Source organism: Scatophagus argus, chromosome 6, assembly GCF_020382885.2.
Source record: "Scatophagus argus isolate fScaArg1 chromosome 6, fScaArg1.pri, whole genome shotgun sequence".
In the NCBI taxonomy this organism is placed as follows: Eukaryota; Metazoa; Chordata; class Actinopteri; family Scatophagidae; genus Scatophagus; species Scatophagus argus.
In genome coordinates this window covers 15,120,118-15,142,772 of record NC_058498.1, presented here as the reverse complement: position 1 = coordinate 15,142,772, position 22,655 = coordinate 15,120,118, and the positions used below count along the sequence as shown (strand labels likewise).

General features: G+C 43.0%; 1 protein-coding gene across 1 annotated transcript in view; it reads left to right on the top strand.

Annotated features, from left to right (window-relative positions):
• Window positions 1-362: 362 nt before the first annotated feature.
• Window positions 363-22,655, top strand: part of trabd2b (TraB domain containing 2B) — a 59,804-nt gene continuing 37,511 nt past the window's right edge. Inside the window, exons 1-2 of the mRNA XM_046391900.1 lie at window positions 363-803; window positions 3,464-4,033. Coding sequence (XP_046247856.1) covers window positions 690-803; window positions 3,464-4,033 — 684 coding nt within the window. The 5' untranslated portion in view covers window positions 363-689. The remainder of the gene's footprint in view (window positions 804-3,463; window positions 4,034-22,655) is intronic.

Genomic DNA, 22,655 nt, shown 5'->3' with positions numbered 1-22,655 from the left:
ACAAGGCTGAAAGCTCTAAACATCTTGATCTTGATCAATTTAATTAAAACCATTTAAAATTAAAACCGATACACATGATACCAAATGCTAAGCCACCATGTAAACTTTTAAGCAGGCAGACATCCGGCATATTTTATTAAATGCTGCCTTATAGTGATGTCCAAACTCACACTACAGGATGTTTCAAGAACATTCATGCACCGCTCCTGAAACCTGCCATCCCTCTCTGAACCTGCGCTCCCTCCTTTTAAAAGAAGCAGGGGTGTGTGTGTGTGTGTGTGTGTGTGTGTGTGTGTGTGTGTGTGTGTGCTGAGGTGGGGTAGGGGGGCTACTCAAATCGTCCCACCTCCCTCTCTCCCAGTCAAGACGCTCCAAACTTTCGGAGCGCACCGCTGAAACTCTCCAAAGAGTTTTCACCCCCTGCTTCAGGACTGCACCGAATGAAAGGAGACAGGAGGAAACTTTCACACTGAAACAAAGTAAATTCAGCCGCGGAGAGCGACGGGAATGGCGAACAAGCGGAATGATCCTCCAACCGAGCGGCAGATGTGAGCCAAGAGGCCACCGGTAACGTTTTTTTTTTATTTCCAAAAAGAGACGGGGGACAGGATAGACAGAAGAGAGCACACAAGAGAGACTTAAAAGTCTCCGAGAACAGACTGCCAGAAGCGTCCTGTCACCTCTACACGATGGTCGGTCTGTCGGGCTTCAGCTGGGTGTTCCTGAGCGCTCTCCTGCACACTGTGGCACCCTGGGGTGCTCACCGACCGGATAGACCGAAGCAGTGCGACGCACCAAAGTCGGTGAGTCGTGTTGAGGTACTGCCTCAAGACAAGGACATCCCTATTTCTCCCGGGACAGACGCGCAGTCGAACCCGCATATGATAAGAATTTACCCTGTGTGACACATTTGATTGATTAGAATGATTAGCTGAGATGGTGACACTTGATGATCCTAAACTGATTTTTGTTGACAACTTCTAGTAGGAGGAAACTAAACGAAAACTTTATTAATTTACAGCATTTTCTAGTATTTATTTTATTGTAGTCTGTAATATATAATAACTGTGCTCCGTAATGAGGTGAACGGTTACGACCTTTTAAACTTCTGTATATTTTAACTAATAAAACTAATGTGTAAGAAGTAAAGATGGGGTGAAATTATGAATGCACAAATTGAAATTGAATGTTAAGGATTCGCTTTGTTACTTAAACTACTGTCTATGATAACAATATTAATAATAATAATAATAATTATTATTCATATTATTATGTATCTGATTAATATTAACTACAGTGGCTACAGTGATTAAACACTGTGCCTTGTCTTCACACATGTTAAGTTCAAGTATTTCTGAACTCACTCATAAATTAACTTCCAATAAGAGCTCCGGGCCTTGGTAATAAATGAAAACAGTCACCAACAGAAACTGCACATCTCGCCAGCTTTATGTCTGTTTATGTGACAAACGCAAGTGGGGAACACCCAGCGGGTGACTTGACTTCATTTGGAAAAAGTTTCCTTGACCTTTCAGACGTGATCCTGTTTCAGCGCCACACGCGGCTTATTAAAACGCATATCGGGCATATTGGTAAAATTATGGATGTGGCTTTGGGTCTTACCGTGAGGAGGTGCAGAAGTGCAGAGCAGCCAGCCGCACTCCATCTGATGTGTGTGTGTGTGTGTGTGTGTGTGTGTGTGACCCTGACGCCTCACTGAGCACAATGCATCCTCGACATGAAGGGGGGGAAAAAAAGGTTTTTAAAAAATTAAGCATCCAACAGGCTTCCCTTCTGGAAAAAAACATATGACCTCAGCAACAGACACGTTCATAAATAGCCTATAACACTTGGCTCATTAGGGAGTCGTTAAGAGATCATAGGCTTTTGTTTCATTCGTGCATTATGTCCTGTATGTGGATAATGAATCTGTTAGTCGGCGATCACTGAAGACTTAGTGGTCCTTCGCTTCATGTGATTTGTAATGCGTCAGTACAGTGGTCTCTGTTTTCTGTTAAGAGTAATTACCCCATAAAACGGAGCCGTGCGCGTCAAGGCTCTCCAGAAAAAAGAAATCCACGCAGCTTCAGCAGAGGGGATTTCGCCTCTCCTCAGGACGCGACCACACTTTCCATGTCGAAAAAGTCTTCATTTATGGGGTAGGCCTAAGCGCTCAGCGTCTAGCAAACAAACGACAAAATGCTGCACATGCAGAAAGGCTCACTTTCCGTGTCTCAAAAATGTGATGGAGAACGCACTAATGCATCTAATGCGGTCCAAAGCTTTCCCGTCAGGCTGCAGTGTCGGCTGCTCTCTGCCAGGGTGAAAATCGAGTTAGAAACCTAGAAGCAAACTGCAGAGGAGAAACTTAAATTAAATGTAGCACTTGAGATATATTTCGTCAGAGAAAGAAAAAGATTGCGCCAGAAATCGTTGCAGTTTATTGTGATGATAACAGAACATCCCACAGGACGGCTGCACTCGTTTTTGGAAGTCATTTGAAAAGTTTTATGTGACAAAGGGCGTGCAATTGGCAACGCGCAATATAGCTGGAACGCAGCTGAAGGAAACCTTGATTAAATTGTAGAAGTAAACATTTTCTAAGAATAACTTTATTTTACTGTAATGGGTTTCATCCCTTAAATGTCTGATTAAACTGTGTCTCAGCAGCCAGAGGTTTGATATTGTTTATATAAGCTACTTCTTTTTTTTCATATTCAAAAATACCAACATCAAAGTCAAAGCACATGCACAGCACATCTGCAGAGCTCTTAACAAGAAACATATTTTAAATTCAACACGGCCTTATGCCCGTTTAGAATGGCTGTGATTATTTAATTTCCATCGTGACATTGTTTTCTTTAAAGATAACCACAGTAGACAAACACTTCCTGTAATATAAACCATAGAGGACAAAAACAGTGTTTGTACTTAAGGCTGTCAGCACCAGATCTCCCTGCCTGTGTAAAAAAAATCACAAACAAAAGTATCACAGTGGGGTCAGAACGGAGAGCAGGTTTCTTTCAGCTTTCGGCTTTTATGAGCTCCAGCACAGTATATTTGCACTGCAGCCTTCAAAATGCTTCCCAGGCAGAAAGAGGCTTTGGCAACCGAGGTATGCACCTCAACAATACACGGGGGTCTGTTTACAGCCCAGAAGGCCCCTCTATAAACCCGCTGCCTGCACCACAACAGCAAGACCTTGCAGCGCAGCCCCGAGCTGACAAGACTTCATGCTTCCCCTGCTGTCATTTCAAAATGGTATTTCAATCTTTAACTACATGACTCAAGCCTATGAGCCAGTAAACCACAACAGAGGAAAAAAAGTGTCAACTCTAGTTGTAAGGCAAGTTGAAATTCCCTAACATGATGGTTCTGGTATTTTTGTTTCCTTTTGCTCTCAAAATCTTTACCTCATCATCTTATTTTCTTTGCTTCCCTCCTTCCTCTGCCTCTTTGACAGCAAAGTGATATGAACTCTTTCCTGTGGAGAATAAAGCGAGGGCCTCCTCACCCACCGTCTTACCTGTTTGGTACCATCCACGTGCCCTATACTCGAGTCTGGGACTTCATCCCTGACAGGTCCAAGCAGGCTTTTCACAACAGCCACAACATTTTCTTTGAGCTGGACCTGACCGACCCTTTGACGATCTCCAAGCTGACCAGCTGCCAGCTGCTGCCCCACGGGGAAAACCTGCAAACCCTGCTACCTCGAGACTTGTACCGGCGTCTCAAACGCCACCTGGACTACGTCAAACACATGATGCCTTACTGGATGACTGCTGACCAACGTGGCCGCGGCCTGTATGCTGACTACCTATTCAATGCCATTGCGGGAAACTGGGAGAGGAAAAGGCCAGTGTGGGTGATGCTGATGGTCAACTCATTAACCGAGTGGGACGTGAGGTCCAGAGGGACGCCTGTGCTGGACCTGTTCTTGGCTCAAGAGGCAGAGAGGATGGGGAAGACGACAGGGGCAGTGGAGCGGGTGGAGGAGCAGTGTCACCCCCTCAATGGGCTCAACTTCTCTCAGGTAAGAGGAGGGAGGAACACATTTATTTTCTCCCACCTGCACCTGTGTACTCCCACCTTTGATTACCTGTGTACCTAGGTGGATTAGCTTGAGAAATTTCGAGGACAAGCCAGGCCTAGAGGGGGCAGGAGTAGATGTAGGATTGTGTAATGTGTGTCATTCAGCTGGTGAGGTTACTCTGCAGACAAAAAGACTGGGCTCCATAATCGGCAGTAAAGGTTAAGTGTGTGTGCACAGATTCTGGTTGTTGTACCCTCTCTGAGAGGAACAATCAGCGAATGTGAGAAAAGACAATATGAGGAAAAAAAAAAACGATTAAAACCTTTATGCTGGAGACAGTTTTACGGTTATGGATGTCCCTCCACCTCACTAAGTAAACACACTCATCAGCTGAATCTGCAGAAAGGGTGTCAGGCTGAGCAATGCACATGCTGAACAGATTAGAGAAGGTGAGAAGAGCGGAGAGCTCTCTCTTTCATTAATGCAGACTGTCTGTCTGGCTTTCTGTGGTGCTGCAGAGCTCACACTGTAATCGGAGACTGGAAGATGAACGAAACAACCTAATTAGTTGATGAGCAAAACATGGGAGCACATCCATCTTTATTTCTTGACGAATTATAAAGAAATGGATGGAACATGTATCTCTTAAAATAATTAGTCAGTTGGAGGCTGGAGTCAATTTTTAAACTATGGGAGGTCCCACAAAAACTGTGATGGGCTAAGACAGCACAAGGAAGATGCTCTGTTCTAATACAACCTTTGATCTACGTTAAGAAGGAAAAACATTTCTGCATGTGTAGCCATTCAGTACTCAGCAAACAAATTTGCTTTGCGTGCATGGCACACCACACACAAAGGCAAGCTGTAAGCACGCAAAAGCTCCATACATGTACATTGGCAGTGCAGTGCAACAGAATCTGTGAGGGCCCACGCCTCCATGTGACAGGTCGGAGGGCTAATTTGAGAGGCAGTGGGCTCTCCTCTTTCATCAGCACCTCCTAACTACGCTGTCAAAATTGCACTCCATGCCTTGCACATGCCTGGGAGCTTTACTGCCCCTAGAAATAAGCCCAGCAAAGCACACAGTGCTTCTCGGTAATGAAGAGGAGAAGTGCTACGTTAGTCTTTGTGTAGTTTGCTATGTCTGTAGACGTGTTATTTCCTTGTTATCTCACCCATGAAGCTGTCTCCGTTTATTCATCCCTAAAGCTGATTTGTATTTAGTGTAGCAGGCACAGCAGTTGCCCCTAAAAACAACACTGTTTTAAATTATGTCCTAACAGGGTTGAGAAGCAGTGCAATACCCAACTTTAGAAGGCAGTATTTATGCTTCCTGAGAACCTCTATTCGTCTTTAATAAGCACAGTCTATTGTTCTTCAGAGAAAAGGATAGGCAGAGTGCACTGAATTTACAAGCCGTGGTAACATTTTTACAAGACAGGTGTTCGAATTCAGATAAGAGTTTTATTGCCATGAAAATTCAGTCAAAGTTAGATCATGGATAACTTGAATTTCACCCCACCAGAGCACAAGCACTGTTGGACTTCTGAGCTTCCAACTCACTCTTTTCCAGATATGTATGAGAACAATTCAGAACTGAACTGAAACTGACATGGAAACCATTATTCTCAATTATAATAATTTGTGATTTAATCTGAACACTATGGTTGATTGATTCCCTCTACGCTTGACTGTAACAAAGATGAGATCAGAAGGATGGAGAAAATGCGCGGGTGGGAGTCAGAAGAAAGAGACACACAGAGACAAAGGCAGAAGTATAAACTGACTGGGGGATAGAAAAAGTGCAAAGGCAGCGACGGGGCTGAAAATGCGAGGAGACTGATGTGCATCGTCTCACCGCTAGCCCTAATCTGAAACATGAGTGATGCTAAAAGGGAGTTCTCATTTGGGAAAGGTTCCAAACCCTGATGGCCCACATGTTATTTGTTCCCAATAAAAGTAGTTGCTTACAATATCCTGTAACTTGGACTTCACCAAGAGGCTCTTAGGAACGTGAACACCGGTGATCCATCATATGTCACACCATAGGTAGTATATGCAGTAGTACTGGTAGATCGGCGGTCTTCAGGCGCCAGTCACTTCAGAGGAAATCATTCTTGGACGAAAAGAGCTACATCTCTGGGATAGGAGGAGGTGGAGCGGGTGTTGCAATGCAGCAATCTTCTGTTTTTTAGCTGTGATATCGGTTGTAGATCACAGAGAGGTGTGGATGTCTCTGTGAGAGGCGGTTTAGAGGTTGTGGAAACAAAGGCGGGTCATGGTTCTTCTCCAGTTATTTGGAGGCCAATGTAGGTTGACAGCTGGGCGGGTAGGCCAGCACCAGAGTCTTTGTGAATACTTTGAGCACAGAGAAGGAACGGCTGGAGAAAACGTTGTCGGCTCCTCTGAGCCGTCCAAGCTGCACAATCCCAACTCCGGGAGGCATCTTCATATAGGCTCTTCCCTCAAGGGTGGATCAGTGAATTATCATGAAGATTTATCAGGTACTATACGCTCAGACATATCTGTTGTCTATATAAATAATGCAAGATGCTTTTGCAAAAATTGAGAAACAGCAATTGAGTGGGTAAACACTCTCGGCATCATGACAGTACAGTGTGTTGATGGTGCACAGTGCCAAACCACAATGGTTTATTTTCAAATAGAAACTGTATGTTATTGGAGTTATGATGAGGAACAAAAATGGCTCTAGAGCAAAGCTGCTTTTGGGAAACTTGAGGGCGGCTCCAGTCTGCAGGCCTCTCACACTTCCACCAAATAAACACCCGTATTTATTTTCCCTGGGTCGCATTGCAGCCGAGGCCACTGGCCCATGTCGGAGAGAAATTACAACATATCGGTGGCGCCTCTCTCCTGGACAGGGGTCAAGGGTCATGGCAGGAGGTGGTCGTTGAGCGGTGGAGCAGCAGAGCGGTAAGGAGACTGGCAGTCTGGTGGGGTCAGTCTGGGCACTTCTGAGCAGGCAGGCAGGCAGCACCCAATCTGATAGAGTACCTGGCCCAACCTCTGACCAGACTGACTTTCCATCAGCTCAGGCTATTTTGTACTATGACTTGTGCAACTATGTTTGTGTGTGTGTGTGAGTGAGAAATAGTGTGAGAGAGAGAGAGCGAGAGAGAGAGAGAGAGAGCGAGAGAGAGATGGCTGTTGATCCACCCCTATGTTGTCACCTCAGGGCTGGAGAGGGAGCTGGTGAAGGCTTTAAGGGATAGATGGGTGGTAGGTGACAGAATCCGGTTTCATCTCAGCAGGAGGGCAACCTCCTCCTGGTCAGCTCTGTTTACAGCCTCGGTGACAATCTGACATGTCTATTTCAATCAGTGAAGCTCCTGTACCATCCCTCTGCTAGAGAAGACGTCAGGCTGAGGCTTTATGCTGTGCTGACAGTGCAGATTCACGCATGCTGTGGTCACAGTGGGGCACTTAAAGGCCTGGAGATGTGGCTAAAATATCACAACAATGCACTTCTTCATGGTAAAGTAGTATGAAATATGATGACATTTATTTTTTCCAGTATACGCATGAAAATATATAATGAAATGCGCATGGCCCTAGGATAGCAACCACCATATTTACACACAGTGGCCATAAAATGAAACTTTGGTCTGGGCCAGAGGCATTCCCCTTAAATGTGTTTAGACCCACACCGTCTGTATTTCCCATAAGCCACTATTACTTTATATGATATTCAATTTGATTTGTGTTTGTGTTTGGTTTTCCAGTTCAGATTGGGCCTCATAAAGTATATGGCCCAAGGATACAGATCAGTGATTCGAAAATAATTTAAGAACAGTAAAAGTAAAATACGGCACACATCCAGGGAGAATGTCTTTCTCCATATGGACGCAGAGGTTTCTGGCTGTGTGTGGCAGTTACTTGATGAGCATTTATGGTAAGCAGTGAAAAAAAATAGTGTGAGCTTAGTTCTTAGCCCAGCTAAGAGTAAAACGTTACTGAAATCGAAATAAGATCCTCATGCGTCATATCAAATCATGCAGAATACTTTCCATTGTGTTCTTTGGATTGTGTTCACCTAAACAGGACATCTTTAAAGATGGGAATTAAGTAACATCCAACCTTACCCATATCCAAATATTTACATTCCATGACAGGTGTGTGACAAGTTTGGGTTTGAAAAGATGTGCTGGCTGCAGAGGCTGACAGATGGAAAAAGCAATACTTTGCCTGCACTCTGCTCTTCTCTTCTCTGACCTCCTCACTTATTTTGGATCTCCGTTCCCTTCTTCTCACTCCTTGTCTTTGTCTCTGACATGTCCCGAGGCTCTGGTTGTCCCGTCGCTAACCCGTTGCTCATCTGCACAAGACCCCAGTGGAAAAAGAGGTGGAGGAAGAGAGGGAGGAGAAGGGGAGGAGAAGATTATCTTCAAAGTGTGCTGGTGATGTGTATCCCCTCTTTAAGCGTGACATCTGAGGGTGTTTCACATCTAAGCTATAATTACCTGTGCAAATATGTGGAAAACTGCAAGGCAACACGTATCAGACTGATCATCTGGTCCTGTCGGCAGGCAGACGGCAGTCCCACTGTTGCACTAATGACTTAATAGGCCCCTTAATGACCAAATAGCCCGCTGCCATCCAGAAGCACTTAGACAATTATGTGCTGGCCAGAACACTGCAGGCTGACAGAGAGATGGAAGGAAGTAGAGAGGCTCAATATGGACGCCGAGAAAACAGGGACACTGTGCACGTGACAACTGAAAAAATGATCATTTCTTTTACTGGATTCATGTTTTGTGAGAGAAAATGAGAGGTAAAAGTAAAAAGAAAACTTCAGACAAGAGCTGACGGGAATCAGGTACAGTCTGGCAACAAGAAATGATCCATTTAAAGAAAGTGCAACAATTTTCTTTAACTGGAAAACTCAAGTCATCACTGATATCATGATAACTTTGTTCACTAATTTAAGAAACTAAATTTGAAAGTGGATACTTAAGTAGAAGTAAAACACGCTTCCCAGCAATTTTTTTTTTCTGTATTCAGTATTTGATTAGTCGACAGCGAAATATTAACTTCACTTTAATATCTGTGCTCCTCTGTAAACCTGCTGCATTGCCTCCATTCAGTGAAGCCAGCGGAGGTCACATCGCTCCTCGCTGTACCTGAGAGACCTGCAGTAATGACTCCACCACATTGTCACAGAGCTGAGTGCTGCTGAGGCAGTGAGCTAAGCATGGCAGGTCAGAGTGCTCTTCCATACTTCAGTGTTCAATGTGCCAAATCCTTCCCTCCGTCCTTCGCCCACATTCTCCCTATGGTGGAGGAAATGAGCGTTCCTTTCTGCTTCAATTGTTAACGGCCTCACATCATCTTCATCGTCATCTTTCCTTCAAATGAGGACCGTAGCTGCTCAGCACACGCCTACACGGGCGCACAAACACTGACACACACACACTTAAACTGTACTCTGTTTCTGTATAATTATTTTGTCATCCTAACTGTGGAAATTGCAGTAAAGTGAATAGTGGTTTGAGCATGTTTTCCTGCAGGCTGGTAGTCTCAGTGACACACACAAACACATACACACACACACATTATATTTCAGTATTACATATTTGCTCATACAACAACAAGGGAAACTGCAGTAAATTGCACTGAGTGGGAGGTTGTTTTCTACGGCAAGGGCAGGTAGTTTCCAGGAAGGGTGAGGTTAATCTCAGGTTGTCTGGGCCAGAGGCTGATTGATCACAGACAGGAATGTGACCGACTGATTTCCTCAGAGACTCACTTAGCCCCTCTGGAATGTTGTTGTCTTTTGAGACGTTGTTGTTTTACAATCTTTGTTTAATCAGGTTACCAAGGATCAATGTATGTACCTGCTATGAGATCCCTGTATGCTATCACTTATATTCACATTCTTAAGATGATATATTTTTATCACTTAAGATTTTGTGATGTGGCTTATAGGCAGCCCCACAGTTTTGTTAATACATGGAAAGCACTTTTCAAATAGATAGTCTTTGTATCAGATGTTCAGAGGAGTACTTTATGCAGGTGGAGTTTAATCTTAATATACTATCTATTTTGAAATATCCCAAGTCCTTAAATGTTAACCAGTAACAGGAAGTGAACAGGGGACTCCTGTGTCAAAGTCCAATGTTTTGTTGAGCCGCTCAACTACCCTGACCTCCTACCTCTGCAGATTTTGTGACTCTAGATCATCCTCTTTGCCCCTGATGGACGACTGCCATAATTCCCATGTACCCTAGGGGGCTTTTTCACTTGATTTTAAAAATGGAATGAAAGCGAATTTAAACATTTACTTTTGGGCATTTGCTGAAACGACTTTGTTGTTAACATTATCTGAATAATTAGAATATGTCTGCTTGCAAAGGTGCTGCTTTGATGGTTTATGAGTGTGTAATCTTGAGTCTCTCTATCTATCCGTCCTTCTTTCCACACCATCTATATTTTAAATCACTGAGGAACCAAATCCATTAAACTTTTGTATATTAGTTCTAACAAATACAAAGAGCAAAAGAATAGCAGCCGACACGTAAGCAGACAATGTGCCGTATCAATATCTCCCAGTGGGAGGAACATGGAAAAATAGATTCCCCGTCCGCTGTGGCATGCAACTTTCCATGTCGGATGCTTGGTGTTCTGAGATGAACTCAGTGTCCCAGCCTGCCTGTGACATCAGCCACACATACTAGCACACCTCTCATACACCACCGGCCAACAGTCATAAATAGGTGCCAGAAGAGAACAACTGCGTACATGTGTGCGTGTCGTATGAGCCAGGCTTGTCGGGGATTAGGTAGCATTAGGGGAGCCCTCTCAGTGAACCCGGTTTTAATGTGACCCATGCGTCTTCTCTGCCCCCTCTGCCCTGTCCCCATTATACACAACCCAGTGGAGCACTTCAGTTCTACTTACACTCGCTGCCCCTCTCACATTCCCATGCCCCCCCACCCCAATCCCTCACGTTCATGCTCATTTCCACTTTCACATCATTTACTTGCATTGTCCTGCAAGTCAAATAATAATGTTTCAGTTGTGACTTTTATGCTTATTTTGTCCAGTCAGACATGTGGGGAAATTGTACGTCACTTTTTTGGCAAGACGTGTGTGCTACACATTCACACAGTCAAGCATCTGTCCTGCATAAAAACACACTCTGATCCTACTATAATCTCATATACACAGTGCTGATTTGGGACAAATGTAGGTTATTCCTGCTTAAATCATCTTCTGAGTAGCACTAATTGAGTTGAGTCAAGATGGTGTTAGCTTAACTCTCCAAATGTCAAACTGGAGAGCTGAGAAGAACAACAATAAACAATGATTTATTTTTATTTTTTTTGTTTATGCCATGCTCTGCAGTACTGTGCACCCTTGATAAGTATTTCCAGCATCTGAACGCCTTCAGCTAAAGGCATAGGTGACCCAAATTAAATTTTCATTAACCTCTCTCAGGCACAAGTGTGGAGCAGGTGAGTCAGAGCTACGTTACACTTTGCCTTTGTCAGGAAGGAGTTGACATTCCTGCTTGGCCTTGTAAAACTATTTTCATGCTTGTTCAAAAATACAGCTACCTTACCTTGGAAACTCCAGTGAGTGTGCCACTGAATGTGCATGACTGGGCCCTGAAACTGGTCCCCAGCTCCCTGACCAACGTGAAAACTGCTGGTTGAACTTCTTGAACAAGGCTTCATTTGTAAACTTTATTAAATAGCACATAAATCTTGTCATTCATGCTATGCAGCCCTACCACCCCCCCCTTTCAGCGCAACTGGTTGGAGTGATGTCCAACTCTCCATCTAAGAGTACCTCTCGGCTGAAGGATGCATACAGACAATCCAACAGAGAGACAGGCAGGTAAGAAGTGAAGCAGGAGGAGACAGAGGGTGAGGCATAGCTCGTAAGGATCACTGGGTAAATATACAGGCAGGAGGGTGGGCAGACAGACAAGCAGCAGGAGGCAGGAGACAGGCTCCAGCGTTATTAACAAGATTCAGACACAGATGCTCTGATACCAGCACAAACAGTTTTGCAGGGATAGATTACAGAGATAAGTGAGAGCACAAACACGGAACTTCACAGGTCAAACTCAGTGGAATCACCAGTTTGAAAAATGTTACCGCGTGCACATACTTTCATTCCCACCTATCGCAGACTTGGTCCCAGTCACAGTGCTGTTTATTCAAGTTCTCCCTATACACACATAACAAGAGGATCTATTCTTTGACAGCATGTATGAGTCTGTCTTCAACAAACACATAGAAATCTCTGTATGGATGCATATTTTTCTAACTCATTCACATGCATTTGGCTGTTTTTTCAGAAGTCATAGATCAAAACAGCAGTTGACCACCTGGGTGGGCAATATACCTCATGCTACTCCATGCTTCATCAAAATCCTTCAGACCCTGGTCAATAAATTTGTTTTGCCTGTATGTGCCCTCAGTAGCACAGGGGATTTCAGGCATTTGTGTATTCAGGCCTTAGTTTCACCTTTCAAATTAGAGTTCCCAGAACTTTCTCTGAGCTGGATTGACAGAAGAAGCCGATTGCCCTCATCATTGCCCTCTGGATGACCTCATCCCTTTGGCTAAAGCCCCAGTAGCCCCCTCCCAAACCCCCCTCTGCAATGCTGTTGAACATGACTTCTTTAGTTCCTTGAAAAGACACAAGCCTGAGTCAATTAGTTGTCGCAAATTTGGTTTCAAAAAGATAAGAGGTTTAACGAATACATGGCTGATTGGAGATTATTTTTTGTTTTTGGCACTATAAAATATGTTAACTATATCAGGACAATGACTAAAAGTACACTAAAGACATATCCAAAGATAATGAACAAATCAGCACTATTGTCCCATGTGAAAATCCCTATCCATCTGGCACATAAAAGGGATAACAAATAAAGATAAATTTGGCTGCCCCGCTGCTGACGTGTGACCTGGTCAATCCTTACCACGAGAGAAAGAGTCAAAAGAAAAAAAAACAAAAGAAACATAAAAAGGGATTATGAGAGAGAGAAAAATGGAGGAACAGGCATGAGCACGGAGTAACCCCCACACCACTCAGGCAAAACGGGAACGAGAGGAGAGGAAAATAAAATTGTTCAATTTGGTGGTACTGGAAGAGAGCAAAAGCAGCAATAACACAGGAAACCTTTTACTGTCTCCACTTGACAGTTTTCTCTGTGCCAAAATAAAAAAGACAATAATGAAAAAAAAATTAAATAAAGGATGCTGCTGTGAGGTTTCTATCTTTTTTCTTCTCTTCTGCTGGTTTGGAGTTTTTCCCCCTCCTGCTCTTTCACATCACAGCCAATTTCACCTGTCATTCACCAGTGCAGTTTTTCCAGCACAGTTCCTCTACCTTTCCCAAGGCATACACTCTCTTGGCGGCCACTGGAACAGTTTAAATATAATATCAAACATATGGCAGAGTTTACGGAATGTAAATGAGATGAGAAATCAAATTTACTTTGAGAGTCGTAGCGGGACCGTGGTCTCTGAGGGGTGCCGTTGTTTAGGGAGAGCCTAAATGATGGGCAGCTCTAATTACAGCCACAAACTGACATGGAGAGGTGGAGATGGAAGGGATTGGATAAGTGAGAACTGAGAGAGAAAATGGGGAGAAGGTCCATGGGGAAGAAAAGAGGGGTGAGAAATTAAGAAAAAGGAGCTCTCAGTGAGGGGCTCCTTTTTCATTTTTCTTCCTCGTTCTCTCTCTTGTGTGTGTGCATCATGTGACGATGTGTAATTGGCCTGTGGTCACACCAGAGTTGTGCAAACAGATTAGCAAGGAAACATGTCAGCCTGAGGGGCTGTGGAGGTGAATGTGTGTGTTGTGTGAATCACAGATGTGGGATTGTGTGGGAAATGGTTTGAGAAGTAAAACCTATATTAATGGTGAACAGGTGGGGCATTTGACTTTGTCACAGACAAATTTGTTCTCATGGGCACGCGGGGAACATCTAGAGCTGGCTTTTATGCACAGTTACACATGGATATTGAATACAGACACATTCACACAGATTTTCAATGTTTCATATGCATTCACTAAATTAAATTATGTTTGCACTCTACTCATATATTCCAGAGGTTCCGTGTGGTTTGAGGACACTTGAGGATACTGAGCCATAAAGCCTGGCTAAACTGCATCACTGCACGTACTGAACAGAAGTTCATTGTGTGATCAGCCATGTATTTCTAAAATCTCTCACTGCCAGTTTGCAACTCACACACACCAACACCTTTTTGATGTTATCAGGTGTATTGTTAGAGTATTAAAGCAATAATTTAACTATTTGGTAAATATACTTATTCACTTTTAAGGTACAGTCAGCAGTCAGTAGCTTTTAGGCTGGAAATGGCTGACTTGGCCCAAAAGCCAGTTAACGCATTGTATCTCATTTATGTAACATTTCAGTTGAGATATCAAATGCCAATGATTGAGCCTCAGACATGCTGGCTGGTAGATTTGAAGACCAGCTGTTTCCCTGTTTCCAGTTTTTATACTAAACTAGGCCAAACGGCTTAAAGAGCTACAATGATTAGTCAATTATTTGATTAGCTGATTGAAAAAAATTTTGTTGCCAAGTATTTTGATTTGGGTTTTGGACTGCTGGTTGGACAAAGGAAGCATTCTGAAGGCGTCCCTTTGGCCTCTGTTAGATTGAGATAAACATTTTCCACAATTTTTGATATTTTATGGACAAAACAATTAATTGTTTAGTTAACAAAATCTGCAATTGATGATGGAGAATCACTGATTGCTGCCTAACACCTCACCTAACTGCAACAAAAGCAAATAAGTGTATTTCCATTTTTTTTTAAGTTCCTACAATTGGTATTTTAGAATCCTTTCAAAATATCTTTCGTTGAAAAATAGTAACATTTTAAATCACAAAAAATGGTAGTCTGCAACTTCACTGTAAAAATGGCCCATAAATACAGAAAAGAAGTTGTCTCATTATGCTGGAGTACAGAATTGTTCTTAGCTAAGGTTGACCCTGGGAACAGACAGATATGTGAGTTTAACTTGGCTGAGGAAAGTCAGTGTGTAAACAGACAAAGTTATTGGTTTCTGATGCTCATGTCAGCTCTGTGCCAAACTACCTGCCTTTGAGTAGTAACAGCATCCCACAATATAGCACCCTTTGTGGATGGCAACCATAGTTTGCCTTGAAACACTTAAACCTCTTGATATTGTGCACATTTGTGTCACTTTTTAGGAGAGAATCTAAATATCTAAATTACATTTTAAAGCGTGTTGATTGATTTTCTGGGAACATATGGCAATGAATGGTTTTATTCATTATTTATAAATGATTTGCAAATGCTTCATAGATCAGTGTGTTATACTGTTATTTTGGATGTTTAGATTAGTATTTACATTATTATGTAAAATATTTATTCCATAACCCCCAACCTATAAAACAATCGATGGTGATGACTGAAGGAGATGCAACACTTTTGCATTAGCAGAGATTTGCATTACAGGATGTAAGTTCCTCTTTCACACTGTGCTTGTAAATTATTTTCCAATTTGGACACATTTATTTTTAAGAGCAAATGAGAGTGAAATACTTGTACTGTTGAGTCCTAAGAGATACCAAATGATTCTTCAAATTTACACACTAATTTTCACCCACATGTGGACCAAAATGCTTGCAGTGCAGAGGCCAGCTGTCATTAAGGAAAGAAGCACTGCAGCAAACAGGCTGAATTAAAATGCTCATTTTAAATCCAGTTATGCTCAGTAACAAAACAACACAGTGACAGTTAATAATAGCTAATTTTACAAACTTTTAATGATGCAAATTTATCAAAATGCAAACTAATATAGCCTAATATAATTATATCCCACACTGAACTACTGTACCTGACTCCATGATGCCATGGAGTCAGGTACAGTACGTGATACAAGGTGCAGTTGTCTCAGTTTCTTCTGAGGAGTGAGTGTCTGACAAAGCCCTGGTCTACAGTTGGTCTCTATTGGAATATTGTCTGATGATAAGCAAAAGAAATGTGTGGTCCCAAACTGAGTGTAGTTTGTAAAAGATTTTAAAGAGATCACTTTTCTGCTGTTTTTCCAACTGCATCTTCATAGTTCACAGTGGAATGTGGTTTTGTCTTGCATGGCATCTCTCCCTGCTCTTCCAGAACTTCATTGTGATACTCTGTCTGCCAGCAGTGAAACAAAGTTTCCTTGCCACTGGTCTCCAGCGGATGTGGCTCTCAGCATCTTATGCCACGCTTCAAATTTACAAAATCTGATAATATGAAAAATATGTGCAGGGCGCAGTGTGAGCCAAGCCATGTTCTGGATCGACATGAACAAATCCCATGTTTGTGATGGGTTTTTCTGCTGTTGATTCTCTCAGGTAATAATGTCAACGCCTCAAGGGGGGGCTTACAGAGGCCTAACAGACGGACAGTGCGGGTATGCGTGCCATTGTTGACAGCCAAAAGCTAGATCTATGTGAAAAGCTCACAGAGAGTGAGCAAGTATTGGAACGGAAACGCAAGTCTATTTTATCAGCTTGCCAAAATGCAAAGGGGAGAGCGCACGAGAGACTCAATGTCGGAGAGAGAGAGAGGCCAGGCCACCTCAAAGCCTCTGTAGCCGGCTCCGGTGACGGCCAACCCAAGCACTTGAGAGCAGTGCGAATGGCTTTTTAATGCCTGCTAACAGCCGGGATATTTAGTGGGATGGGGGGATGAATGAAGGGATATGGTGAAGGATGGGAGGGATGCAGAGAGGATGGGAGTGACGACAGTGTTTGGACGCAAGGTCCCGGCTGACCACTACAGCAACACCCCTGTCCTTGTTACAGACTCAAGTGAGGTCTGGGTTTCATGCTGTTGCTTTGATAACAGCTTTTAAAGCTGTGGTCTTTTTTCTGTCTCCAGCCTCATTTATCTAGACTGTGTCTCTGATGTTTTTCTTGAGGCACGGTTATTTTTCCTGAGACTGACACAAATGAAGCCTCAATTATGTGGAAATCACAGGCTTAATTGCCTTTATTGCTCAGCTATCTATAGATGAATGTCCAGCTGGCTACCGATTATAGACACAGTCAAACTGGATTTATGTGCTGTCGAGAAATGCTGTCCAATACAAGTATAATAAAAAGTGCAATATACTATCAGTAACAACCCTGACAAATTTGCACCCTAGTGTGGCAATGGTCAGAAGGAAGGTACTGGCTTGTCTTCAGACTTGGATGTGACTTTGTTTAGTCTTGGCTTTAACAAAGTTGATTGTAAGTGCAGCGCTGATTTACGTTACATTTTCCTGCAGCTTCCTCAAACCAAAATGTAATAGTGCTACCCAGGAGTGAAATGATCACAACATAATTTTCATTGTTTTGCCCTTTGACAAATTGCTGGAGAATACAGTACATATGATTTGAGTTTAAATTAGTGGTTTAAAAAGGACAGCCACTGCGTGTCTGTTTCTCTACATTGGGCTGTTGGGCTTTGGAGTACACAAACAGTGAGACTCCCTGCAAGAAATATTTATTGTATTTATAAAAAGACATGAACTCTGACCTTGACTAATAGGTTTTTGTAATAAAAAATGGCATGTGTGTAATGGATTACTTTTGTGCTGCATTGCCAAGGAAGCAAGTTAAGCCAAATAAAGGGAGTCTACTGCTGCTGCTGAAGAAATCAAACTTGCGAGTCCAAAAGGTTTCAATAAATGAGTACTTACTCTTTGACTGAACAGCAAAGGATTTGGCCTTGGTGTCATAAAATTCAGCATATGTTATGAATATGTACTGCGTCAGTCCAAATGTTGAAAAAAGAAAAGGTAAAAACTATGGACGGGAAGAATCCATTTTTATCATGTTTGTCAGAGGAGGAGCACTGATGTAAGTAACTGGTCGGGTCATATAAACCACATGAACTTCACTATCTTACCTCAACCGTGCTGCTGTTTACACAAAACGGCCCCTGACTCAAACAAAAGCTGGACGGCTCCCTGGAAACCATGGGAAAAGATGATGAAAAGGATGAGGCGGGGGGAGACAAAATTACTGGAGGTGGTGAAAGAGGAGAAAGAAAAACAAACTGAGAAATTAAAAAGTGCTTTTTCATTTAGATTGAATATTTTTCAAGGAAAGTAAAACAAAGAGTCTTGCAGATTCTATTAACTTTGCCCATTCTGTAGATTAGATGGCATGAGATGTCTGGTAAACTATTAAATTCACTCTAGTATTTATTTTGTGTGTGCGTGTGTATCTTTAAAAGACTTATTTCTATTCAGTTATTTTTAACATGTTTACTTGCTCTGATACTTGTGTATGATGGGAGTACTATCTGAATTTTAGTAGTTTAAGTAGTCATTCTGGGCATCGATTTGAACCATACCCAAAGTTTAAATTTGACTGAAAAAAAGCAGAACCTATATGCAAGTAAAGCATTTCTGTCCTCATTCCCTCCCTGCAAAACGCTAGCGCTCTGCCTCAATGCAGAGAACAAACCCTCTCTTAAGCTGCTCTTCCTCACACCTCACCTACACCCGCAGCCCAACCACACTCCCCCGGGACAAACCGATTATTTGTCAAAACCATCATCAGCTTCTATGAAGAAAAAAAAATTCAGTGTGTGAAGCCTGGTTTAAGTCTGTACGATGCTCCAGGAATTCCATTCGTCTTCACTTGGGCTGACCCGGGATGGCGCAGACTGTGGAAGTGGGAGTTTTTTGGTTGGGAGGACGCCAAGATTTGGAGAAATTTTTGGGCATGTCTGTGGAAATGGTGGACAATCCCCTTCACTTTAAGCAATTTTCTCACTTGAAAAAAAATTGCTTATCTTGGATAGGTTACAGTTGTCTGTGCACCAGTGATTGTGGATGAAATCATTTTGAAGGATGTTTGGTTTGGGTTCAACTTTTCTGGGGAAGCACTGCCCACCCAGGAGGGCCTGCTGATCTGGCTCTTGTAAAAAGCAACTCTATTCCACCTTCTCTCCCAGAGAAACACAAATAAATTCCTTTTAATCAACCACGGGTTCTTTAGGGGCTCATTTGAAAGGAATGTAATTGAAACTATAAGGTAAAGTTATTCATAAGGTAAATGTGCTTTGGTAAGCTTAATTTCTCTCTCCCACAGCTGCCTTTTGATATACCCGAGGGTGATCACGCAGCAGTTTAGATGAAGACAGAATAGTCTCTAGAATTATTTGAGGCGGCATGGGCTTTGAAACCATTTAGAAACTCTCTGTGAATTTTAAAATTCATGCAGCATGGGAGATATTTCAACAAATGATTAAACACAAACTCCAATATCATGAAAGGTCCTTGGCTCTTACTTCCTGTCTGTCTTTCTTTCTTGTTCGCTGCTTTCTCGAATACTGAGGGGGAAAAGGTCCTGAGTTCAGCTCCTCTGAAAGGGGATCCAAACCGCGTCCACCGAGAATGCCAAACCTAACAGGGACTGACAGCTCATCGCACTGAGAACTGCACTGTGTATATGTGTGTGTGAGGGTGAGGTGGCGTGGGGGGGGGGCGGTTGGTGTGTGAGCGTGCCAAATATCTGTGTGCATTTATTATGAGAAGGCAAACATCCCCGGTGAAGCTTAATAACTCACGTTTTTTCACACGCATGCATGCAGGAATGCACCCACATAAACGCACGAGACGGTGAGTGTTGGCTTGCACATAAATACGCACGCACAGTCACGTGCATCAGTCAGTCAGCAATAATGATCTAAAGGATGCGTCCCCCCCATCCCCACCTAACTCCATCATGGTCGTAACCACCAGCTTACTCCTCGATCTGAGCTCAGATGAAAAGCAGATGGGTCAGAGGGCAGTGAAAAAGACAGAAAGGAAAGACGTGAAGAGGAATAAACTGGGTATAAAGTCAGATGAGGCTAAAGGGTCAGATTTAGACAGGAGGGACGAGAAACTGCTTAAGAGAAATCATTCATCGAGAGGGTGAGTGAAGAAAGTGAGAGTGAGAGGGAAATAAAGGCAGCCGAAGGGGTCAGGCCGGGAGCGAGGGAACAGTCAGCCATTTTCAGATGAAAGGAATCCAGCCAATCTCCTCAATGATAAACATGTGTCTGTGTCACCCATCCCAGGACTCGCTGCTCTACCTCTGTGTCTTCACTGTTACAGACACTGTGACTTCTGACACTGACACTGACAATGATACACACACACACACACAGACACCTCGTTCACCATTTTGGCAACAGCAGGGTAAACTTACTGCAGGGGTGTTAACTGACACAAGCCATCACACCCTCAGTGCAGCACTACAGCCAGATAGCAAAGCACTGCATGTCCTCTTCCTGTCTACTTCTCTTTTTTCCTTTCTTTCTGTCCTCACCTGCTGCTCACTTACTCAGAGAGCAGACAAACTGACTCGAACACTTGAACATAATGACAGCTTGCACAGCTTACTGAACATGATAACTTCCTTTTATTTTGGACTAGGTGCTTTTCAGAAGATGGTCAACAGCGCAAATATGCCAATACGTCAACCCTGTCTGCTATTGTAATTCCTTTGTAATGGACTGATTTTGGTCTGCCATTAATAAATGCTGCCATGATAGGAGACGGTTTCTCATGATGTATTAAATAAATTTGCAGTTTTAAGATGATTTGCCTTTTTGACCTTTATTGGCTGGCTCACAGTGCTTTGGAAACTCAGAGCAATTAAAGCCTACATCACCATAACATAGCAGTTTGGATATTCACATTTCTCTTGTGCTGCTGGCATTGTACGTGATGTGATCTATGTGCAGGAGTTTTTGCTGTTGAGATCAAGAAACTTCAGAGGATCTTTTTCTTAAGTGTTTACATTATTTTGTCTATCTCCTGGAGTTTCCCTCCCATTTCCTTTCCTTTACTCCTCTCCCCTCCCCTCCAGTCATTTTGGGATCTTTGCAGTAAAACTTGAGGTCCCCTCACTGCACCCCCTCACCCCCAGAGACCAAGGGTGAGAGAAGGGCCTCTGTGGTTCTCTGTTGACTCACCCACCTTCTTGGATTGTTGCCATGGCCACTGCCAGGCTGGCCTGAAATGAACCAGGTGGGGGGGAGGTGTGTGCGTGTGTGTGGGTGGGGTGGGGGTGAGGTGTGTGGACTGAGGAAGGAGGGGGGTCAGTGAGAGAGGAAATGAGGTGGAGAGAAAGGGATGGTGACCTGAAAAAAAGGGAAGAAGGAGAGAAATGAAGAGAGAGAAAGAGAGAGTTTTGTTTTGGCGGGGTAAACATTCTTGTTCCTGATGTTCAATAGGTAACGCGCCTAAACTACAAACATCAGAGAGTTCCTGTGAGCTTTTTTATTTGCTTTTTAAATCTTTTATGTCCTTTCATGTTTGTGAGTGTATGCATGTTTATGCCAGTGTGTGTTTGATTGTGTCTTACTTCCTTTATGGTATTTTCACAACAATGGCTGTGGTGGACAGTGTAGGGTGCAATCATTCTTTTCCATTCTTCTGTAACCCTGAACTGTGTAAGGAATCTGTCAGCAAGCCCCTTTGTGTGTGTGTGCGTGTAGCCATTGAAACCACGGCTACTCACCCGTAACCACACACTGACGATTGGGTCACTGGCACACACTCATGCATGCAGGAGAACACATAAACACTCAGAGAGACGTGCACACACAGACTGTGGCATCGCTTGATGTGGCTCCATTTCCACTCAATCGACTTTGACAGTTATTGTTTTCAGTGACCCTCAAATCGATAACATCATGTCCCTGTTTTAAGCAACATGCTGTTGTCTCAGCCTCAACTTCAGCACTTAATTACTGTCAAATAAGATGTGAAGCTGGTATAAAACCAACAGTGATCTTGTAAAATCCCAGTGTTAATTAAGATAGGCTTTGGCCCAGCGGGGAGTGTGGCGAGATGGAAGCTGAGAACTTGGTGTGAAGGGGAAAAAAAAAAAGCTCTTGTATGTTTAGACAATGGCACCAGTAACCACCAGTAATACTCATAGAAACAGACTGTGGCATGGTGAAGCAATTCAGATCATGTTAATGTAGAGTGTTGGTTTAATGTGTGTGTGTGTGTGTGTGTGTGTGTGTGTGTGTGTGTGTGTGTGTGTGGTGTTTTGTAGCTCACAACAGAAGGCATATCAACTCTAAATAAAAACTAACAAACAGCTCTGGAAACTCAAAGCAGCTTTGATAGGAAATTGTTTCCTCTGTGGTGAGACTTGGCCCATTAAACTGAGGTGTGTGTGTGTGTGGATCTGAGACTGCAACAATGTATTTGTGTTTGTTTGTGTGTCTGTGGCTCCAGAGTCAGTTCAGGCAGACAGTTGGCCTGTAGTCTCAGGCTGTGATCGGGAGAGAGATAACACTAAGGTTAGGCCAGGGTCATAAAGACATAGTGTGTGCACTGGTTGACTCAAAAAACATTGCAAAAGTGCTCTCTCTGCTGACCCTTTGTGAGATAAAACATGATAGAGAGTCCTCTACAGTGACCCAATGTGCAAGGAAATGTAATGAAATAAAAATGCAATAACAAGCCCTCTATGGGACCTTTTTTTTATTTATTTATTTTCAAAAAAAGTTAATAAAGGATTTCTCAAGTAAGACACAGAAGAAAAGAAGCAGGTAAGCCTCAGTAAGAAAACAGCTGAAGGAAAAAATTAAAA